Raw genomic sequence first — 20328 nt, 5'->3', positions numbered from 1 at the left:
TGTGATGGGGTCTTCTTCCTTACATCTGGAAGTGGATTTTTATGGTCCAGTCACCTGTGAACTCAGAGACAATTATCTGCTGCCCACTCTCATGCAATAAACAACAGTGGAGAAGGGACACGATAACCACAATAAATATTCCTATTTAGAAAAGAAGATGTGCAATAGTCCCGGGTCCGTAACAATGCTGATATCCTGCTAGACAGGCATTTTGAGGGTTTCTTATCCTTCAAATAGGTCTTCATTCTGCTCCCTTTAAGGATATTCCTTGAACATTGTCCTCTGAGGTCTTCGTGCATCTCCTTTAGATTTTTATCCCATTTCCTTTGTCCCATTTGGGAAAAGGGATGTTTAGCTTTTGTAGCTCACTTCTTGAAGAAATAAGCTTGGTTATGTCTAATAGGGTTTTGTTATTGTCCTTTGTTTTGTTTTGTGGGATTTTTTAGGCACCTTTTAAATCAACCTTACTGAGGAATGACATTCATACAATAAAAGGCATACATTTTTAGTTGTACAGTTCAATGAGTTTTGACAAGTATATACACCACCACCTTAATCAAGATATAGAATATTACTATTATCTAAAAAGTTCCCTTGTGCCTCTTGCAGTCAAGTCTTCCCCGTCCATCACCACCCCAACCCAAACCCCAAGCATCACTGATAGCTGTCATACACATAATTTTGACTGTTCTAGAATTTTATCAAATATCAGCTTATGTTCAATTTTCCAATTGTCCCATAAATGCCAAAACATTGTTTATGCCATTTGAATAAAGATTCAAAGAAGAACCACATACAAAAAGTGATTGATCTATTTTTAAAATATCTTCTAAAAATTTCCTTCTCTCTCCCTCTTTCTAATAATTTGTTGTGGAATCTCGGTCATTTTTCTTGTAGATCTTCTGACAGTCTAGATTTTGCTGATTGCACTGAGTTTTAACAGTTCTCTGTCCTCTACTTACAGATGCTATTTCTTTTTAGAGACTTGATCTTATTAAAAAAAAATTTTTTTTTTTTTTTGCCTCATGCACTTTTAATTGGGTTGGAGGATTACAGAATTCTAGAACAACATTCTTTTGATGCTAAGTAACAGAACTGCATAATCCCTTAGAATTGTCCTTCAAATTCCTCTTTACTAGGTCAGCGATCACCTACTGTCTCTGAAAGGTGAGCTCTGTGAAACAGAAATGGTGGAGCTAAGTTTTAATAACAGAAAAAGTAATAAGCAGAGGTCAGGGGCGACGGAGAAGTGGGGATGGGTAAGTGGGAGGCTGATCGATGGCCCATAAAGAAACATGCATTTAAGGGGTGGGAAACAACGTTAGGTTACCGCACGGAAGAGATCAGAAGTGAAACCTGGTTTACTTTTACCAGGTTATTTTTAACGCTAACTGCAGAGTATTACTGGTTTCATAAGACCTTTTTGGGGGGTGATTTTCAGTATTAGGGCAGGGTGGAAGCTTCGTGAGAAAGGTCTGGATAGACTGGACAACCTAAGGCGGTCAAACGATCAATACATCCCAATTTCCCCAACCGTGGAGTCCACACAGTGTGACCCAGCTGGGCGGAAGGTAGCGGGGACCCTCCAAAGCCACGCCCCTCCCGGCGTCCGTCTCTGCGCTTGCGTCACTTCCGGCCCTGGGCGATTCGCGTCCGGGTCGGAGTGAGCCTCTTGCTCTCAGAGTGTGTTACTGGTGGAGGTGCTGCGCTGTCTGCGTTCTCTTCCCAGTGTGATCGAGCCGCAGTGCCTGCCGGCGAGGAGTACCTGCTGCCTCGAGCAGAGGAGGCGAGGAGGGGACCTGGGAGCGGGCAGCGGCCGGGCTGGGCCGCTCTGGGGCGGGCTGGCGACTCTGCTCCTTCGCTTGCTGCTGTCTCTGGGAACCGGGTGCCAGCACTGAGGAGTCTTCAGCTGACAGCAAGCCCCTTCCCCGGCTCCCCTGCCCGCCCTGCCGGGGAGGGCGGAAGATGCCGGTGAAGAAGAAGAGAAAATCTCCTGGGGTGGCAGCGGCAGTAGCGGAAGACGGAGGCCTCAAAAAGTGTAAAATCTCCAGGTACCACCTTCCCCTACCCTTCAGTCTTATCTCCTCTGCTGCAGGGCTAGAGAAGAAGGAGGCGGGCCGAGTCTCCGGGGCTCGGGCCAGGGAGAGGTGAACCCCCTCTGATAAACCTAGGTGGGAGGCGCGGAACCGCGCGAGTCTGCGCTCGGCTCCACCTCATGTTCGGTTTGTGTGCTCTGGCGCCAGCGAAGGGACTCGGAGAGTCGCCTCACGTTGAGCCTACGTGCCAGGGAGGGTGGAGAAACAGGAATGCGTACGCAAATTGCCCTCTTTCCCGTTACCCCCTACTCCCTTAATCCCTTCCCCCTCCTTACTTCCAGACCTAGAAGTGAGTACAGATCCGTGCAAGGGTCACTTCTAGAATTTCTTTGTAGAGTGTGCAGAAAGGAACAGAGCACGAGGAATTTTGATCTGACAACTGCCATGGGAATGGTAGAAAAAAAGCTCCTTATGCTGTAAGTGCCCTCCAGATTTAGTATTTGGAGTGATCTAACCCGGACCATCCCAGTAGGAGCCCCATTTTCTGGAAGTATATAGCGCCTCCACCTGAGCCAAGTCCCTATGTGCGGAGTTGGAAAGGCCCTGCGTGCGTTTTGTTTTTCAGCCATCAGGATGCTGTTAGCTCTCAATATAAATATTAATAATTTGAGAGCTATTCTACTCTGTATCCTCTTGGAGAAAAAGAAAAGGCAGAGCTGTAGTTGTATAGCTCTTTGATCCCCTTGTAGCGTGTCATTAAGGCATTACAGCAACGTTGTATGCTGCAAAAAATCATTGCAATTTAGGTGTGAGAAGTGAGTTTTTAAAATTCCCTTTTCGGGTGTCTTGACAGTATTAGTGGTTGGCACTTAATGTAGCAACTTCAGATGCCACCGTTTAAAGTAGCCAGCATTATAAAGAAGAGATAATGATAGAACTATCCTTAAAGAGAGGTCTGCTTAAAATGTGAGGTAGGTGACTTCTTTAGTCTGCATTATCCTTTTGGTAATTGGTTGAATTTTCTTCCTCATTACTGTGTTTGGCAAAAGAGCCCAAGGGTATTTCTTGGACTATTACTGTGAAAGATACTGCTGTTTTCTTATACCTCTTGAGAACTCATACTAGAATTTGACATAGTTACTTCATTAGCTCATATTTTTTTGAAACATGCAAATTAGTTTTTTGTCACATTAACTTGTAGTAATCTTAATTGTATAATGTATCAAAATTATTTAAATTAAGCACATTAAAACTGCTGAGCAGTCAGTATTATTAGAACTCAGGTGATACTTTGCTCTATCAACTTAAAATTTTAAATATGACACCCTTATTTTATATTACATTATTCAGTTGCATAAGTTATAGCATTCCTAAGTCATTGTGGTAGTGTGGAACCTTGAGAAAAGGTTCTCTGTTCATTAAATCCTCAAGGCTTTGGCCCAATTATTTGAACTGGTATTATCTGTTAGGATTTTTTTTTTTTCTTTTTAATCTGTGGAATCTAATTATAGCCTTAAGTCCTATATTATCTTTTGTCTTTAAAATATTGATTTAAGCTTGGTAGCTGATAAATAAACAACTCTTAATATATAATATTATTCTTAAATATTGATTCACTGAGTATCAAAATATAGTTTGTAAGATTTGTTTTCAAATTATACACATATGTAATTTCCGTACAAATCAGCAGAAGAATCACTAAAGATTTATACCCAACTACCAGTCCTGGATTGAGACCATTAGGTTGAACTTCTGTGTGGTCTTTTGAAATCTGGGGGAAATAATATTAGTGATATTTTTGGAATTTGATAGTGAGCAAAGTAGCATTTGGGTTTTGTTAGACAGAAATTTTTATATATAGATTACTGTTTCAAATGGCAAATATTTAACAATTCCAATTTTTCCCTGTAACACCAACTGTAAAAAAAATATACTTTGGTTTGAATTGAAGTAGTTCATATTGAACTTAGCTTTTCACTAAAAGTTGAGACTTGTTAAAATTCTTAGGCATTTGTGTGTTTTCTAAGCTATTGCAGATCCCAACCCCCTGCTAGACTAATAAGTGGAGAGGAACATTTTTCAAGCAAGAAGTGCCTGGCTTGGTTTTATGAGTATGCAGGTAATGAAATTAATATAAGAAGATAACAGTCACATGCTTTAAAACGTTCTTTTTGGTTTAATCATTTAACAAATTATTTATTGCAGGCCTGCTATGTGTTAGTCCTTTGTGCTGAGATCAGGGTCAAGACAGAGGATTATGGTTAGGCTAAGAATTTGGTGCCCTTTAAAGCTGATATTTCTTTAAATATATAATTCAGTATATGTTTAATGGGAGGAGTGAAACTCATTTACTGTTAGTAAAATTTGTAAACAGATTCACTTATTGGTTTACATCCATTGGCTACAGTAGAATTGGTATTCTGGAAAACACAAAGTATGTAATAAAACATTTTATACTTTATATTTGTTTTTCTTTTCAGTTTTCTTTTGAAATTTTTCTGAACCATAAACTGACATTTTCTGAAACTTGGGAGACATAGTAAAAGATTTAAAACTCAGGTATATCATTACATGACAGATTTACCCTTTAATATAATTGCTGTTTATTTAACCATTCATTTCTACTGGAGATGCAATAATAAACAGACTGATATTAGTACAGTGTACTATATGCTATATTAGGAAGATGCACTGTGAAGGTTCATAGGAGAAATGTATAATCCAGCCTTGGAAGTTTCAGGGAAAGCTTCTTCAAGAAGCTAATCTAAACTACAGTAAATCCTGTAAGTGGTGAATGAAAAACTCTAGGCCTAGGGTGAAACTGTAGTTCAGAGGTAAAAGTCAAAGCCTGGGATGAGGCCAAAGAGTTAAGCAAGTATATGAAAAAGAACACTTGTTTTCCATTTATTATTAACTTCTTCATAAACATATATGAAAAGAAATTTTTTCCCTCTTAGAATGATTTAGTTCTTTTGGAATTATTGATTTTAAAGTTTTGTTTTTTTTTTCTTTCCTCCCCTTTGTTTCCTTTCTTTTACCTGCCTCCCTGGTTGGGTTTCTTGTTTTGTTTTGTTTTTCCCCTTTTATCACTATCATTCTCAGAGTGTTTAGAATAAAAGTGTATATACAGTCATTGTCTTGTATTTATTGCTAATCAAGTTAAGGTCTCAAGAGTACTTCGAACTTAAGGTTAAGGTTTAGGCTAACTGTATGGAAAATAAGATTGTTTTGGAGGACAGTAACTTCACTGTTGGGATCCACTGAGTGATCCCAAAAGTATAATTTAAAAATTGTTTAGTAACAGAACAGATTCTTTCTAGACCAGAAAAAACTGCTATTACTGGCATCCCAAGACAACCACTAACCCAAATTAAATAGAGGGAATTCATTTTCTTTTGACCTCCATTTAAAATGTTGACCCAGTATTCAAAATGCTAGTTTTACTGGTATGTATGATAATGATACAGAATCAAAAGGTCAGTCATCTTATTTTGCCTATAAAGGGTACTGGATACCATAAAATTAGTCAAATTTTTTTTTCTTTCATGCTTGCTTGTTTTACTTCTCGTAGGGACTTTCCTGGGTAGCATAAGATTTGATTTAAACATTTATTTCCTATACAAGCATTTTTTAATGGCCAGCAAAATAATTGCTATCTTTATTACAGAAATTGTGCTAATTATATAATTTTCTCCTGTGACCATTCTGTTAAGTAGGTGGTGTTATCCTTATTTTCTAGATGAGAAAACTGAGGCTTAGATTAAATGATTTGCCCAAGATCATACAGTGACAAGAACCTGGATTCAAACTCAGGTCATTCTGACCATAGAGCCTATGCTTTAACTACTACTGTCTTATTTTAAAATATGTACATGGCAGCTAGTTTTTCTTTTACAAAGAAAATATTAGTAAGTGTACTTTAGGTTAACTTATCTTCTGTCCTTCACTGAATGATGCATATTTATTGAGCACTTGTAGGTCAGGCACTGTGCTAAGTGCTGGGAATATAGTGGTAAACAAATCAGACAAGATCCCTGCCCTTGGGGGACTTGCCTTCCAGCAGGGAAGACAGACAGTAAATAAGTTAAGTAGGTAAGATAATTACAGATTGTGGAGGATTATACAAGTAATAAATATGGTATGATGCAGGGATAGAAAGTAGAAAGTTGGGATGGACTTTCAAATAAGGTGAATAGGGAAGGCCTCTCTAGAGATTACTTTGGTCAGAGACCTAATTGATAAGGAGGTGCCAGTTGTTTGCCAAATAAACAGTAACTGGGATGTCCCTTTTTAAAATGGAGACAATAATTGTGCCTACTGAGATAATACATGTTAAGAAATCACTTAGCACTGTACCTGGTTAAATATAGTCAGAACCCAATAAGTGTCAGCTATTATTAAAAGAGTAATAGTATTCCAGCATCAGATTTACTGGTTGTATATTTTCACAATACTGTTCCAAAATTAACAGTATAGTTCCTAGGTAGTTTATGTTGAAGGTACTGTGTCATTTCATTGAGCAGATTTTTTTTTTTTTTTTCTCCCGAGCATCTGCTATGGCCGGCATTGTTTTAGACCCTGCAGGTATACCTGGGAACATTTCCTTATGGTTATTAAAACATCAGAAAATTGATTTTTTTTTTAAGTTTTAAAAATGTTTTACCACAAATCTTATTTATATATTATAGGTCATGTGTGATAAGCCTGATAGTTTTGCCCTTTCATAACACCTCTCATCTTGCGTGCTATTTACATCAGCAAGGATTCAGTAATACATTGGGCCTGTTACTGAACAAAAGCATAGAAGGTGAAAAGGCACTTTTAAGGTCTTATAAAGAATCAGAAAAAAGGTGGGATAGAATTGCATAATCCTAATAAGTAACCAGCTGGTAGAGTGAACTAAATCATTTTCATAGATTCTTAAGTTGAGTGGAAGCCTCTTTTGTGCCTGAAAGAGTCAGTTAAATTCCACTCCAGAGGTTTTACCCTGGGAGTATTTTTATTGAAGAGTTTCAAGAAGTATAATTGATGTTATGCAATCTGGGGAAAAGAACATTAGTATAGACCTTGTTTTAGATTTAGATTGTTGCTATCATTATTTGCATTGCTTTGTGAAAGTCACTTGTCATTTACAGAAGGGTCTTATATCTATCTTACATATCTCTGTATAACATAATTTAACTTGATTCTTATCAAATTTTAATCACTAATCTCCCATTTTCTAGGGAGGCTATATTTTATGACAGTAACTGATATTTCTTGACATGACTTTCTCTTCTAACTACTAATGATGGCAGCTTTGAGGGCAAGTCTGCTTTCTTGTTGCATTAGAAAAGTTTGGAATATATTTCCATCATGCCTTAAGAAAAAAAACTTTTCTTCCATTAAATTTTTTATCTGATTTTTACTTTCATCCAAACCACATATAAGGATTCATATTCAGTATTTTTTAACACCTTAATTGTATATGTGTGCTTTTAAAATTACATAATTAACACATTCTCATAAAAAACCCCTCCAAATATATATTAGGAAGTGAAAGTTTCCTGCAATTACCACCCCTTCACCTTTTAACACCTCACTGCATAAATAAGTGCAATGCTTATTTAAACCAGAAAATTTTTGAAAAGGTTTTGGTTTCAGACCATGTTGTGAACATCATCTTAGCAGCCTGGACCTTATCTGAGGTAGTAAGAGTTTAACTGGTCACATATTGGATGGTTACATTCTTCTATGAAGAAAAACCATAGGACATTGGCTACATGTTGTGCTTGTGAACTAATGGTGGTGATATAAAATGCCACCTGAGCAGCCTTGGTCTAGTCTATGATTTACAAAGCTGGAGTATTTTCAGTCCTTAAGAAAGGAAAACAAGTTTCTCTTAGCTACTTTAACAATAATATTTGAAGACTGTATTTTCTTTCAAAAACCAGGTGTGGTAAACATTTCTATCATATTTTATATTTTAAAATTTGTTTTACCTTCCTCATTATATTAGTTTCAGGTGTACAATATAATGATATGTGTATATATCACAAAATGATCACCACCTGTCACTACACATAGTCACAAATTTTGTTTTCTTGTGATGAGGGATTTTATGATTCACTCTCTTAGCTACTTTCAAATACGCAAAACAGTATTATTAACTATAGTCATTCTGCTCTATGTTACATCCCCAGGACTTACTAAGTTTGGAAGTTTGTACCTTTTGACCACCTTCACCCATTTTGCCCACCCCTGCCTCTGGCAACCACCAGTCTGTTCTCTGTATTTGAGTTTGGTGGGTAGGAAGGGGGTTGGTAGATTGCTTATACAAGTGAGCTCATATGGTGTTTGCCTTTCTCTGACTTGTTTCACTTAGCAAAATGCCCTCTGGGTCCATTCATGTTGTTACAAATTTGTTTTATCAAGTCAAAAAAGAGACCTAGCAATGATGTGATTACTATATGGGAATCTGATAACATAAAAAAATATGAGAATTGGTGTACTGACTTATATTTACTGTTACTAAGGAGAAAAATATAAGAAAAATGTCCTTAATTTTTGGACTAATGATAGACATAGCTAATTGAGGGATTAAGCATTTATTTCTACATTAAGAAGACATAATGCTTATACTTTACTGTCTATTTTAGGACCAAGTAAATAAGGAAAATATCTCATTCTGGAATCTGAATGTTGTAATTTCCTTAAATCGTTATTTTCATAATATATCTTAAAACTAGTAAATTTTATTTGGGTATATTTCAGAAGGTTAATGAATGACCGTCTGTTTTAGTAAGAAACAGATACTCTCCTCTGTTTACTGTCTTGAATTGTGGGTTAGTATTGGCACAGTCTAGTAGAATAAGAAGCTCAAACCTTCTTGTGCTTCTTTGTTAGTGCATTGTGAAAAATTTTCTTCAGAGGAGGTTCTCAGTAAACGTATTTTTAATGGATAGGTTCAAGTTATTGTACAAGCTAGCGATTGATATTAACATTGCTTTGTTTTCTGTTTCCTTAATTATATTTTATAATGTGGTTTTCAAAGAGTATTTCAAAATTAAAATAATCTGGTGACAAGTAGTTATACTTTATCAAAGGTATGTCAAAATTCAAATTCAGTTATTCACAAAAAACGTTATGGTGTATTCATAGATGCCTTTAACACAGTGACTTATGTTTTATGTTGATATTAAATTATAACAATAAAATATATAAATTATTTTTGTCTTTGAAGGTCCTGATGAAGTTGTAGGGCCAGAAGGAATGGAAAAATTTTGTGAAGACATTGGTGTTGAACCTGAAAATGTATGTTTTATTTCTAAGTAAAATGGAATACAAGTGGGGTATAGCATATTCATAAATTTCTAAAAATTGGAACACTTTAATCTTATCAGAAGATTTTGTTTCTTCATGAATATTGTAGATTTTCATTTAGGTTTTATGAATGTATTTAGATTGGGCACGTGTTCTCTTTCTTGATACAAATGTCATTTGTAATAGAGTAAGAAAGATTCTACCTTCAGAAATTGTTAGAACTTTTTGCTTTTAAGAAATTGGCCCGTCTAAATTTCTTTACAGTTAATAATTCCAGAGATTGTACTCTTTAATAGTTAAAGCATGGAAATAGTTGTATAAAAATGCTCTCCATGATAAATATAGACATGATTATCTCTATGCTGACTTTTCCCCTATCCTTTATGTTCTGTTCTTTCCAGATTATTATGTTAGTTTTAGCGTGGAAATTGGAGGCTGAAAGCATGGGATTTTTTACCAAGGAAGAATGGTTAAAGGGGATGACTTCATTACAGTAAGAAATTTTTTTAAAAAACAAATTTGATGGCCTATTTGAAGATCTTAATTGATATTTTGTGCTTCATAGTTTTTTGGGAGTAAGGTTTCACCTTAAATTAATCAAATTGGTTTGATCTAGAACAATCAGTTTAGGATTGACAAAATTTATATTATGGTCTTTGGCAAAATGAACTGTTACTCCAGTTTTCATATTCCCTAAGAAAGAACCTAAGAACAGTTCTGTTAAAACTCATTGACTCTCTTAATGGGTGAATTAGAGATTCATGATCAAAGTTATTTACTCATGGGATGTTTGAGTGATAAGGGATTTCCTTCTCAGAATGTAGAATTCTACTACATGAGGAGTTTGTTCTTGGGCAGTCCTAAGCTCTGGGGCTTCCTCTCTCTTCAGTTTTATACTTGACTTAAAAAAGAAATTTGATATAAAAAAAAAGAATGTCTGTATGTGTATAACTGAGTCACTTTGCTGTACAGCAGAGATTGGCACAACATTGTAAATCAACTCTACTTCAATGCAAAAAGATTAAAAAAAAGAAATTTGAAGAGAGTTACATGACACTTTTATTATTTCTTTTTTGCCAAATGAATCTCATGAATACAAAAGTAGAAATATTGTTTGGCCCCTGTGCAACCGTTAGCCATTTTATAGTTGTATACTTTCAGTTTAGGATGCTGCCTTGGGACACTTTTATAAGTTATAAAATTGCTTCTTTATAAAAATAATTTGATTTTGGCTTTTCAGAGTAAAGTGTGCTTAAGTTTCAGAGTCAGTTAGTAATTGTGTATTAATTTTATATTATGTCATGTTCCTGATGTTCATGCAGGAAGTTATTAATAATCAACATTCTAAAATAGTTAGAGCAAGCATAAATTTATAATATTTTTGAGCCCCAAACTGGAGGTTAATTAGCCATGTGATTTCCTGTTGTGATTATGCTTTTATTAACACACTTAACTGTTCTTTACTCCTTGTTTGCCTATCCTTAAATTTCAAAATACTTGGTTATTTTTTTTAAGTGTATTTGTTCATATGAAACTTAAATATTAATATTTGGATTTTCAGTGTCTAATGTTTTGTAATTCTCCTTTTTAACCAGCATTAACATTTAGATATTTTGTGTGTGTGTGTATGTGTGTGTCTGTGTATATATATAAATATATATGTGTATGTATGTATACACATACGCATATGTATATATATTTGTTTAATGTAAAAATCTTTGCTCATATGAACCAAATCATAGTTCCTAGAATAGAACATAAAATCAACCCTCTCACTTTTATTACTTATAAGTGAGATGAGGAGTCTGAGACTCAGAGAGGTGAAGAAAATTTTTGCCAGAGTTTACATAGTTCTTAGTGGCAGAGCTAGGACGTAGAATTTAAATTTCCTGGATACCAGTCTACCATACTGTACTTCCTATTGCATCATCCCTTTATGTATATTCCTTTGTTACATTCTTTATAAAATAGAAGGCCATTATTAACTTTTAAAATCATAGTATTTATAACCAAGACTGCCATTCATCTAGGTGTCATAACATGCCAAATTAAAATGTTGATTCTGAAATTCTTTGAGCTGTTTCTCACCATTTAATTAGCTTTATAGAGAAAGACAAAATATATAAGATTATGCAAAGAATATAAACTAATTTCATGTAGCTCAGTCTGTTTTATTAAAATTTATATCAGTTGTTGCATGGCTTGTCAATTGTAAGACATTTTATTTGTCATTACAACTGCTTTATGTACTATTCCTACTGCTTTTTTGTCTATTGCTTTTTAAAATATCTCAGCTAACAATTGTTTGTGTATTTTTAAACCAAAAGTTTCTAATTATTTATGTTTTTGAATTACTTGATATAATATAAAGAGCCTCTGTATAACAGAAATATGTAAACACAAAGTGTTTCTAGTATTTACTTGTGAATAATTAGCATATAGCCTTGGGTATATGCTAGGGAAATTGATGAACTCATAAACATGTTAACGTATCTTTCCAATAGGAAGTTCACAGGCTTTACAAAATAAAAGCAATATTTAGGACTTAAAATTGACCCAGAGGTTTTTCTCTTTCATTCATTTATTATCCCCTTCCCATCTGCTTAGAACTCTGTAGTGTAGATCTTTAAAGCTACTAAAATTAGGCAAGCACTCTTGACTGGTAAAATAGTTATTTTTTTTTTTACCCCCAATGATCTAGATTGCTTTGTTGAAGTACAGAGTATCTTCTCTTAATTGGCTAAATCTTATTACTCCCTGAATCTTCTTGTAAAGAACTTGCTAGGAATAAAATAGTTTAAAATGTAAACCAGTAGAGACAAAAGAATCTATAAAAGTTGTTTTTTTAAAAATATATAGTTGTCTAGTATACTTGGTTTTATATAATCATTATAAAATGTAAAATTTCACAGACTTGATTCCTTTTATAGATTTTTCATATTTTTAGGATTTAATTTAATCTGGACATAGTTATTTGATGGTTCCTAAATCATCTTAATGTAGTTATCAATTATTTCAAATTAATGAATTTTAACACATAGAAAACTTTAAGTAGAGCTCTGCTAAAGAATAGAAACAGTCTGGTAGTTAAAATTTATATTATGGTCAAGAATAGGGAACTGTCATAATCATGGTTAATTATAATCTGTAACTGTATAATGCTTAACAGTTCTCAGAATACCTTTTGTTTTTACATTTATTTATTTTAAAGCTGTTATTCATACAGACTTTCCACAACTGAATTGTCCTCTTTTGTGTGAAAGAATTTATGGGTGTGAATTTGTATATAATTGGACTAGAATGGCCATTTTTTTAAGTTTCGGGGATGTAATTGCCGTATCCTTTCCAGATACTTTGCTCTATTTCATTTTCATCATTGTTTAATAATAGTCAAATTTCCCTTCAAGTCAGATTTAATTTAGGAGATATTTAAACACCTATTTTATCTAAAGTATTGTGCCGCTTACTGATGATCACAATGAGGCATGGGGCACAACTCTGTCCCTTAGTTACATTTCATTAGGGCGGGAAAGGCATTACTGCAGCCATACTGTAACCATAGGCATACTGTAACCATAAATCCAGGTGGGATGGGACAAGTACTAGAGTAAAAGTACCAAATACTATGAAAGCACAGCTGCTAAAGAGGTTAATTCCAGCCGAGTAGACAGGAAAGTCTTTACTGTAGGTGTGGCATTTGAGCTGGACCTTGAAGAATGATTAGGATTTTGATGGTTGAGGGTATAGGAAAATGTTGTTTCAAGAAGAAATTGTGAGCAGAACCTTGAGAAAAGAAAACATATGTCTAGTTTTCTAGAATCAAAAGGTACATAAAGAAAATTGACAGAGTAGTTTTAAACTTCAGATAGTTGGGATAATGGCTACATTATGCAGGGCTTTGACTAATATGTTGAGAGAGTTCAAACCATATGTTTTAGCTTGGGAAGCCATCAGAGATTTTTGAGCATAGGAATCATCAAAGATTCGGGGGATAATTTTCAATAGAGGAGGTTTTTTTTTTTTTAGGTCATAGACTCTTTTGAGAACCTTAGGAAAACTGTGGACCTTATCCCCATTAAGATGCACATCTGTAGAGGCAAGATTCCAAGAATACTTGAAAATTTTATTCATACCTTACTGGAGCGGATAACTTTTCTCATATCTACTAGCTGAAAGTTTGTTGTTGGAGCATCTACCATGCTGTTAGAGAAAATTGTGGGCATATATCTTTGACAAGAGTATACTTGATTATGATAATGAAAAAAAGAGCCAAAAGGATAGCATCTGACAAGAATGGTAGTAACTAAGCTGTCTGCCAGTAGACTACAAGTTGTACACCTTCTGGTCTCCATATTGAGCCTTGTACTTTGAAGATTATAGGCTTTACTGGCTTCACTTTCTTTAGGAGAGAGGAATGGGGAACATTTATACAATTTTTTTGGTGGGAGTGGAAGAATTGAATAGATTGGATGCTCTGGTGTCTGTGGTGTATGACTATCATTCACTTAGCATTTTGGGCCCAAGTACTAATTGCCATTGGCATTCTTCCCCTTTGCTCTCCCCCAGAGTCATCAAAACAATTTCAAAATGCCCCCGCTCCACATTTCCAAATACCCCCCAGAGATGGATTAATTGTATTGTTCGGATTGATCCACCTGATTCAGAGAAAGTTCTAGTCTATGGCCATACCACTCTCAATGCACCCAATCTCGTCAGAGAAAGTTCTAAATCCATAACTTGGTGAATAAAATTCTTCCTGTTATACATCAGTGTGTCATGGCATTCTTATTGACTTAATGATTAAGGAAGATAACCTCACTTAGATCTAATATATAAATGAAAATTTTTTTCTCATTTTAAAGGTCTTAAATGAAGCAGAAATTCAGAAGCCTCTCTTGTTAATCAGATGTTTAACAATACTCAAGAAATTAATTCCTAAGCCTTTATTTTGAAATTTAAACCCATTTCACTGATTCTAACAGCAGTGACCTTGGAGATTACTGTCATATTGTGCCAGTGTTCCCTAAAATCTGTGTGGTTTTATTTGATTGTTATTTTAAAAAGTGCTATTCTTACTTTCCATGCTACACTAGTTAAGTATGCATTTCTTTTTAGTTCAGGGGAAATAGTCTTTCTAAACTTGCCAAGTTAGGAAGTATCAACATTATTAACTCTTGTGAGTCTATTTTGGGGCTAGATTAAATATATGAATCGTGTTTAACTGCTTGGGCATGATTACTGGTTTTGCTGGGTCTGGTCACGGTCTTTATGACGTTGGTAATAGATACGGAAGTTCGTACTCTTATTTTTTTTACTCTTCTCCAAGCAGAAAACATTAATTGTCAGTTCTATTAAATTATTTCTCAACTGAAAGATGTAGATAAGCGATTATAATGATAAGAAATAGTTTGAAGAGAGCCACCAATGTGAAGATGATTTTTCAGCCATTTGCCTCAGAAGGAGCCCATCAAGCTAAGAACTGTGCTACGCATTTACTACCTGATTCTCATTTAATCTTACGGTTGTCTCTTACTGTTTTTGTGGTTTTAAAATGGGAAACAGATTGGTAAAGGTTATAAGTAACTTGCCTAAAGCCACATGACTGGAAAGTGGAGAAATTGGAATTTTAACTGGTCTCTATTTGACTTGAAACTTCATTCTTTATCTCTGTCTTAAGCTTGTTGAGATCATATCCTAAGTAATATTGTTGCTCTATGTACCTATGGAATGTAAAATATTTGGGAAGGATTGTAATCTCTTGGATTCTTATCTCCTTGAGAGACTTGTCAGTCACTGCTTATACACTTTACAGTTTTGTTTGAACTACAGTTTTCCACTAACCTTTCCCCAGGTAGAAATTTTGAAACTTCTTGTAATTAAATTAATATATCATCTACTTTGTGGTTTATTATTTAACATAGTCTTGTTAAATAATACTTTTATTTAACAAATAATTTTGGAATGCTTCTATATGCCAGGCCCCATGTTAATATGCCACGAGGATGATTTTCAAACTCTGGTGGTAGTGAGAAAAATAACTTTTGAAAGTAGCGAGGTATCGTTTAACTTGTTTGCCTTCCTGAATCGCAAGTCTGTTAAGATTCTGCATGAGATTTTGTGTGAAAATGTGAGTCACATCACTAAAAAGAATGTGAAAAGCACTGCTTCAGGAAGCTACAAAGATTTACAGAAAATGAGGCTCCTACCTAAAATAGATCATGATGGGGAAAGGAGTACATGTAACTAGTTACTTTAGTACTAGTACCTTCTGAACATTTTCAGTTGATAACTGGAGGTATTGAAGACTTCATTTCCTAATTTTCAAACAGCTTAATAGCATATAATCTGAGAATTAGTTTCTTTTCTGTATTCTTCTAGTAGAAGTTAACTGCATTTTCAACTATCATTAAAACTTTTTCATATAATGAAGAATTTTTGTACTAATAGAAGCCATTTATTGAAATAGTAATAAATTTCTAATAAATGATAAGAATAAATTTTTCTTGTTTCTGCATGAAACATTTTGTGCACTCATTCATATGCAAGGAACTAGGCCCCAGACAAATTAGATGATTAACTTATCCAAATTTTGATTTTTGTTTCTGGCAGTTATGGCATCCTAAATGTGCAAACAAACCATTTCCCATGTTAAACAGTTAAATGTCGGATAAATTATTAAAAGCATCTTTTAAAAAAACACACCTGGACTTGACTGTAACTTAAGGAAAGTAATCAGAGGCCAGAATTTATAAGAGATGGTGATTCCATAGGGATCTACGGAGCTGGCATTTACCCTGAGGATACCTGCCTATTCTTAGTCACCTAGGATCTGGCCGTTTATCTGTGCATGTTGGGAACTGGAGACAAATTGCAACGAGAATCAGATCAAAACCTCCTATATTTAGTCATTGATGCCAAACCTACCCAATAGATGGAGACATGATTGCTTGGGCTTGGTTCTGCATATACAGTTGGAGGCAGAGGGCTTCTGGTTGAGAGAATTCCTAATTAAAAGCTTTTTGTGGGGAGTTCCCCAGTGGCCTAGTGGTTAGGATTCCGGTCTTTCACTGCTGTGGCCCAGGTTCAGTCCATGGTGGGGAACTGAGAACCCACAAGCCGCGCGGCACGGCTCTTCGTCAGATTTAGGCACAATCCAGAAACGTATTTTGGAATTGTCCCAGGTAATCAGTACTCCCATGTGTTTTGTGGAAGCAGTTCTTCTGTACAGGAAAGCATTTTAAACAGAAGCCTCAATTTCTGCAGAAAAAATTTCAGTGATCATTAACAATCAGAAATCACTAAACAAGTTGTGAAACAGATCTTAAATTTTAAAATAAGACTTTAAGGCTAGTATTTTGAATAATTATAGTCTCAGTATAAAATAACTACATTTAATGTGTTTTAAAAGAAAAAAGAGGAATGGTCTCAGATGATCAGATTTCAGATAATTACATTTCTAAAAGTGAAATATATAAAAGATTTAAAACTCAATAGGTGAGCTGCAAAGGAGATAGATGTAAATAAAATAGGAATCAGTGACCTACAATATCTGAGGAAAATAGGAAAGAGGTTAATAGCTATAGTGGATAATTTTTTTTTTACTGTTAAGTTTTGAGAGTTTTCTCTATATTTTAGATTTAATTCCTTCATTGAATATGTGGTTTGCAAATATTTTCTCCCCCTCTGTAGCTTGTGTTTTCATTCTCTTAAAAGGACTTCTGCAGAGCAAAAGTTTTAAATTTTGATGATGTCCAGTTTATCAGTTTTTCCTTTTTATGTGTTTTTGGTGTCAAGTCTTAAGAATTCTTTGCCTAGCTCTAGATCCCGATAATTTTTTCTTACTTTTTTTCTAGAAGGTTTATATTTTTACATTTTATTTTTAAATCAGTAATCCATTTCGAGTTGATTTCTTTTAAAAGTATGAGACTTAGATTTTGGTTTATTTCTTTACCTGTGGATGTCTACTTGCACCAGTACCATTTGCTGAAAAATCGCTTTCTCCTATCGAATTGCTTTACACTTTTGTCAAAAATCATTTGGGCATATTTGTGTGGTCTTTTTCTAGGTTCTCTATTCTGTTCTGTTGATCTTCTTCCACTACCACACAGTATGGGTTACTTTAGCTACATACTAAGTCTTGAAGTCAGGTAGACAGATTTATCTTTTTTCAAATTTTTTTTAAGCTACTACAGTTTCTTTGCTTTTCCAAAAATTTTAGAATAATCTTCTATATTTACAAAAAAATCTTACTGAGGTTCTTGTTAAACTGAATGTGAATTTCAGAATAATTACATCTTTACTTTTTTGACTCTTCCAGTTCGTGGAAGATAGGTATGTCTCCATTTATTTAAGTGTTTGGTTTCTTTCATCAGTCTTGTGTCAAACATACGTCCTGTACATGTTTTGTAAGAATTAAACCTAAATATTTCATCTTTATTTTGACCACTGTAAGTAGTATTGTATGTTTAATTTTAGCATCCACATGCTCATTATTAATATATAGAAATATAATTGATTTTTGTATGTCCTGTGACCTTGCTGAACTCACTTATTCTAAGATTCTTTTGTGTGTATTCCTTGTGTTTTCCACAGACAGTCATGTCATATGATTATGACATGAAATAGGGACAGTTTTATTTTTTTTTCTGGTCTGTATGCCCTTTATTTCCTTTCCTTGAAATATTGCATTGGCTAGAACTTCTACTACTGTGTTGAATAAGTGTGGTGAGTGCAGACATCCTTTTTTGGCTCCCCATGTTGAGGTAAACACATCAGTCTTTCACCATTAAGTACTTTTTCTGGTAGGTTGTTTGTAGGTGCTCTTTATCAAGTTGAGGGAGTTCTCTATTTCTGTTTTTCTGTGAGTTTTAACATGAATAGATATTAAATATTTTAAATATTTTTCTGCGTTAAATCATATAATCATGTAATTTTTCTTTTTTTAGCCTATGAATGTGATTACATTGATTTTTGAGTACTGAATCAATCTTGCATACCTGGAATAAATCCCACTTGATCATGGTTTATAATTATTTTTATATACTTCTTAATTCTACTTGTTAATATTTTATTATGGCTTCATGAGGGATATTGGTCTGTAATTTTATTTTCTTTTTCTTATTTATTGAGGTACAATTGACATATATAACATTATATTAGTTTCAGGTGTATAACATAATGATTCAGTATTTGTATATATTGCAAAATGATCACCACAATAAGTCTACTTAACATCCATCAGTATACATAGCTATACATTTTTTTTTTCTTGTGATGATTTTTTTTAAATACTGTCTTTTTCTGGTTTTGCTGTTAAGGTGATACTGGCTTTATAAAATGAATTGGGAAGTTTTTCCTTATACTTTATTTTTTGAGGGAGGCTGTAGAATTGGTCTTCAAAGATTGGTGGAATTCTCCAGTGAAACCACCTGAGCCTGTAGATGTCTTTTATAGATGCTTTTAACTTTTGAATTCAATTTATTAATAATTTAGTAGTTACATACTCAAATAGTTAAAATTTTGAGTGTTGTATTTTTTTTTCTTTCTAAGTAATTGGTCCATTTCATCTTAAGTTGTCAAATTTATATCCTTTTGATATCTGCAGGTCTGTAATGATATCCTTTGTTTCATCCCTGATGTTGGTAATCTTTGTCTCCTCTTTTTTCTTTGTCATTCTTGCTAGAGACTTGTCAATTTTATTGATCTTTTCCAAAGAATCACATATTTATTTCATTGGTTTTTTTCTCTAGAAAAGATTGCAAAAGTAGGAGCTTAGATTATTGATTGACTTTTTCTCTTTTCTGATGTTTGTATTTAGTGCTATAAATTTCCCTGTCAGCACTGCTTTGTGTCTCACAAAATTTGACATGTTTTTCCATTTTCATTCAGTTCAGTATATTTTTTGGTTTCTGTTGAGACTTGCTCTCACCCATGGATTATTTAGGAGTTGGCTGTTTAGTTTCTAAGTGTTATTTCTAGTTGGGTTTCATTGTGGTCAGAGGACATATTCTGTGTGATTTCAATTCTTTTATATCTGTCAAGGTTTGTTTATGGCTCAGGATTGAAAAGAATAAGTATTTTGTTGCCATTGAATAGAATGTTCTATTAATGTCAATTAGATCCTGTTGATTGATGGTGCTGTTGAATTCTTCTATACGTCTGCTGATGTTCTGTGTAGTTGTTCTCTCAATTGCTTAGAGAGAGGTGTGGAAATCTGTAACTATAATTGTGAATTTGTTTATTTCCCCTTTCAGTTCTATAAGTTTTTGTCTCATATTTTGCAGCTCCATTGTCTGATGCATACATTTAGGATTGTTATGTCTTGGTGGATTGACCTTTTGTCATTATGTAATGTTCCTCTCTATTCTGTTAATTTCTTTGCTCTGAAGTCTACATTAGCTGATATTAGTGTAACCACCCCTCTTTTCTTTTGTTTCTACAATATATCTTTTTCCATTCTTTTACTTTCAATCTGCCTGTATTATGTTTGAAGTCAGTTTCTTCTAAATAGCAGAGTTAGGTTTTTTTTTTTGACCTACTCTGTCAATCTCTCTCTTATAATTGTTATATTTAGGCTACTTATATTTAATTTAATTATTGATATATTAGGGTTTAAGTCTGCCCTGTATTTTATAATTCAAAAAGTTCCATTTGGTTCTTTTATATATTTCTTTCCTTAGACTTTGTATTTCTTTGCTGGTAGTGTCTATCTTTTCATTTGTTTTAATTTGTTCATGATTGCTTATTGAAGCATTTTTATAATAGTTGCTTTAAAATCTGTGTCAAGTAATTCTGAACATCTCTATCATTTCAGTGTTTGCATCTATTGATTGTCTTTTTCCTTTCTATTTGAGATCTTGGTTCTTGCTATGGCAAGCAATTATTTTTTCTTCTCTATTGAAACCTGGAAGATTTGAGTATTACATTATGAAACTCTGGATCTTATTTAAGCCTTCTGTTTTAGCTAGCTTCCTCTCATACCACTTCAGCA

The 20328-nt window shown here is 34.1% G+C and overlaps 1 protein-coding gene across 1 annotated transcript in view; it reads left to right on the top strand.

Annotated features, from left to right (window-relative positions):
• The first annotated feature begins 1965 nt into the window (after positions 1-1965).
• Positions 1966-20328, top strand: part of DCUN1D5 (defective in cullin neddylation 1 domain containing 5) — a 25264-nt gene continuing 6901 nt past the window's right edge. Inside the window, exons 1-4 of the mRNA XM_007448561.1 lie at positions 1966-2051; positions 4064-4155; positions 9259-9329; positions 9740-9831. Of these exons, the coding sequence (XP_007448623.1) occupies positions 1966-2051; positions 4064-4155; positions 9259-9329; positions 9740-9831 (341 nt within the window). The remainder of the gene's footprint in view (positions 2052-4063; positions 4156-9258; positions 9330-9739; positions 9832-20328) is intronic.

This window comes from Lipotes vexillifer, unplaced genomic scaffold (assembly GCF_000442215.2).
Source record: "Lipotes vexillifer unplaced genomic scaffold, Lipotes_vexillifer_v1.1 scaffold593, whole genome shotgun sequence".
In the NCBI taxonomy this organism is placed as follows: domain Eukaryota; kingdom Metazoa; phylum Chordata; class Mammalia; order Artiodactyla; family Lipotidae; genus Lipotes; species Lipotes vexillifer.
This window is presented reverse-complemented; position numbering and strand designations above follow the sequence as displayed.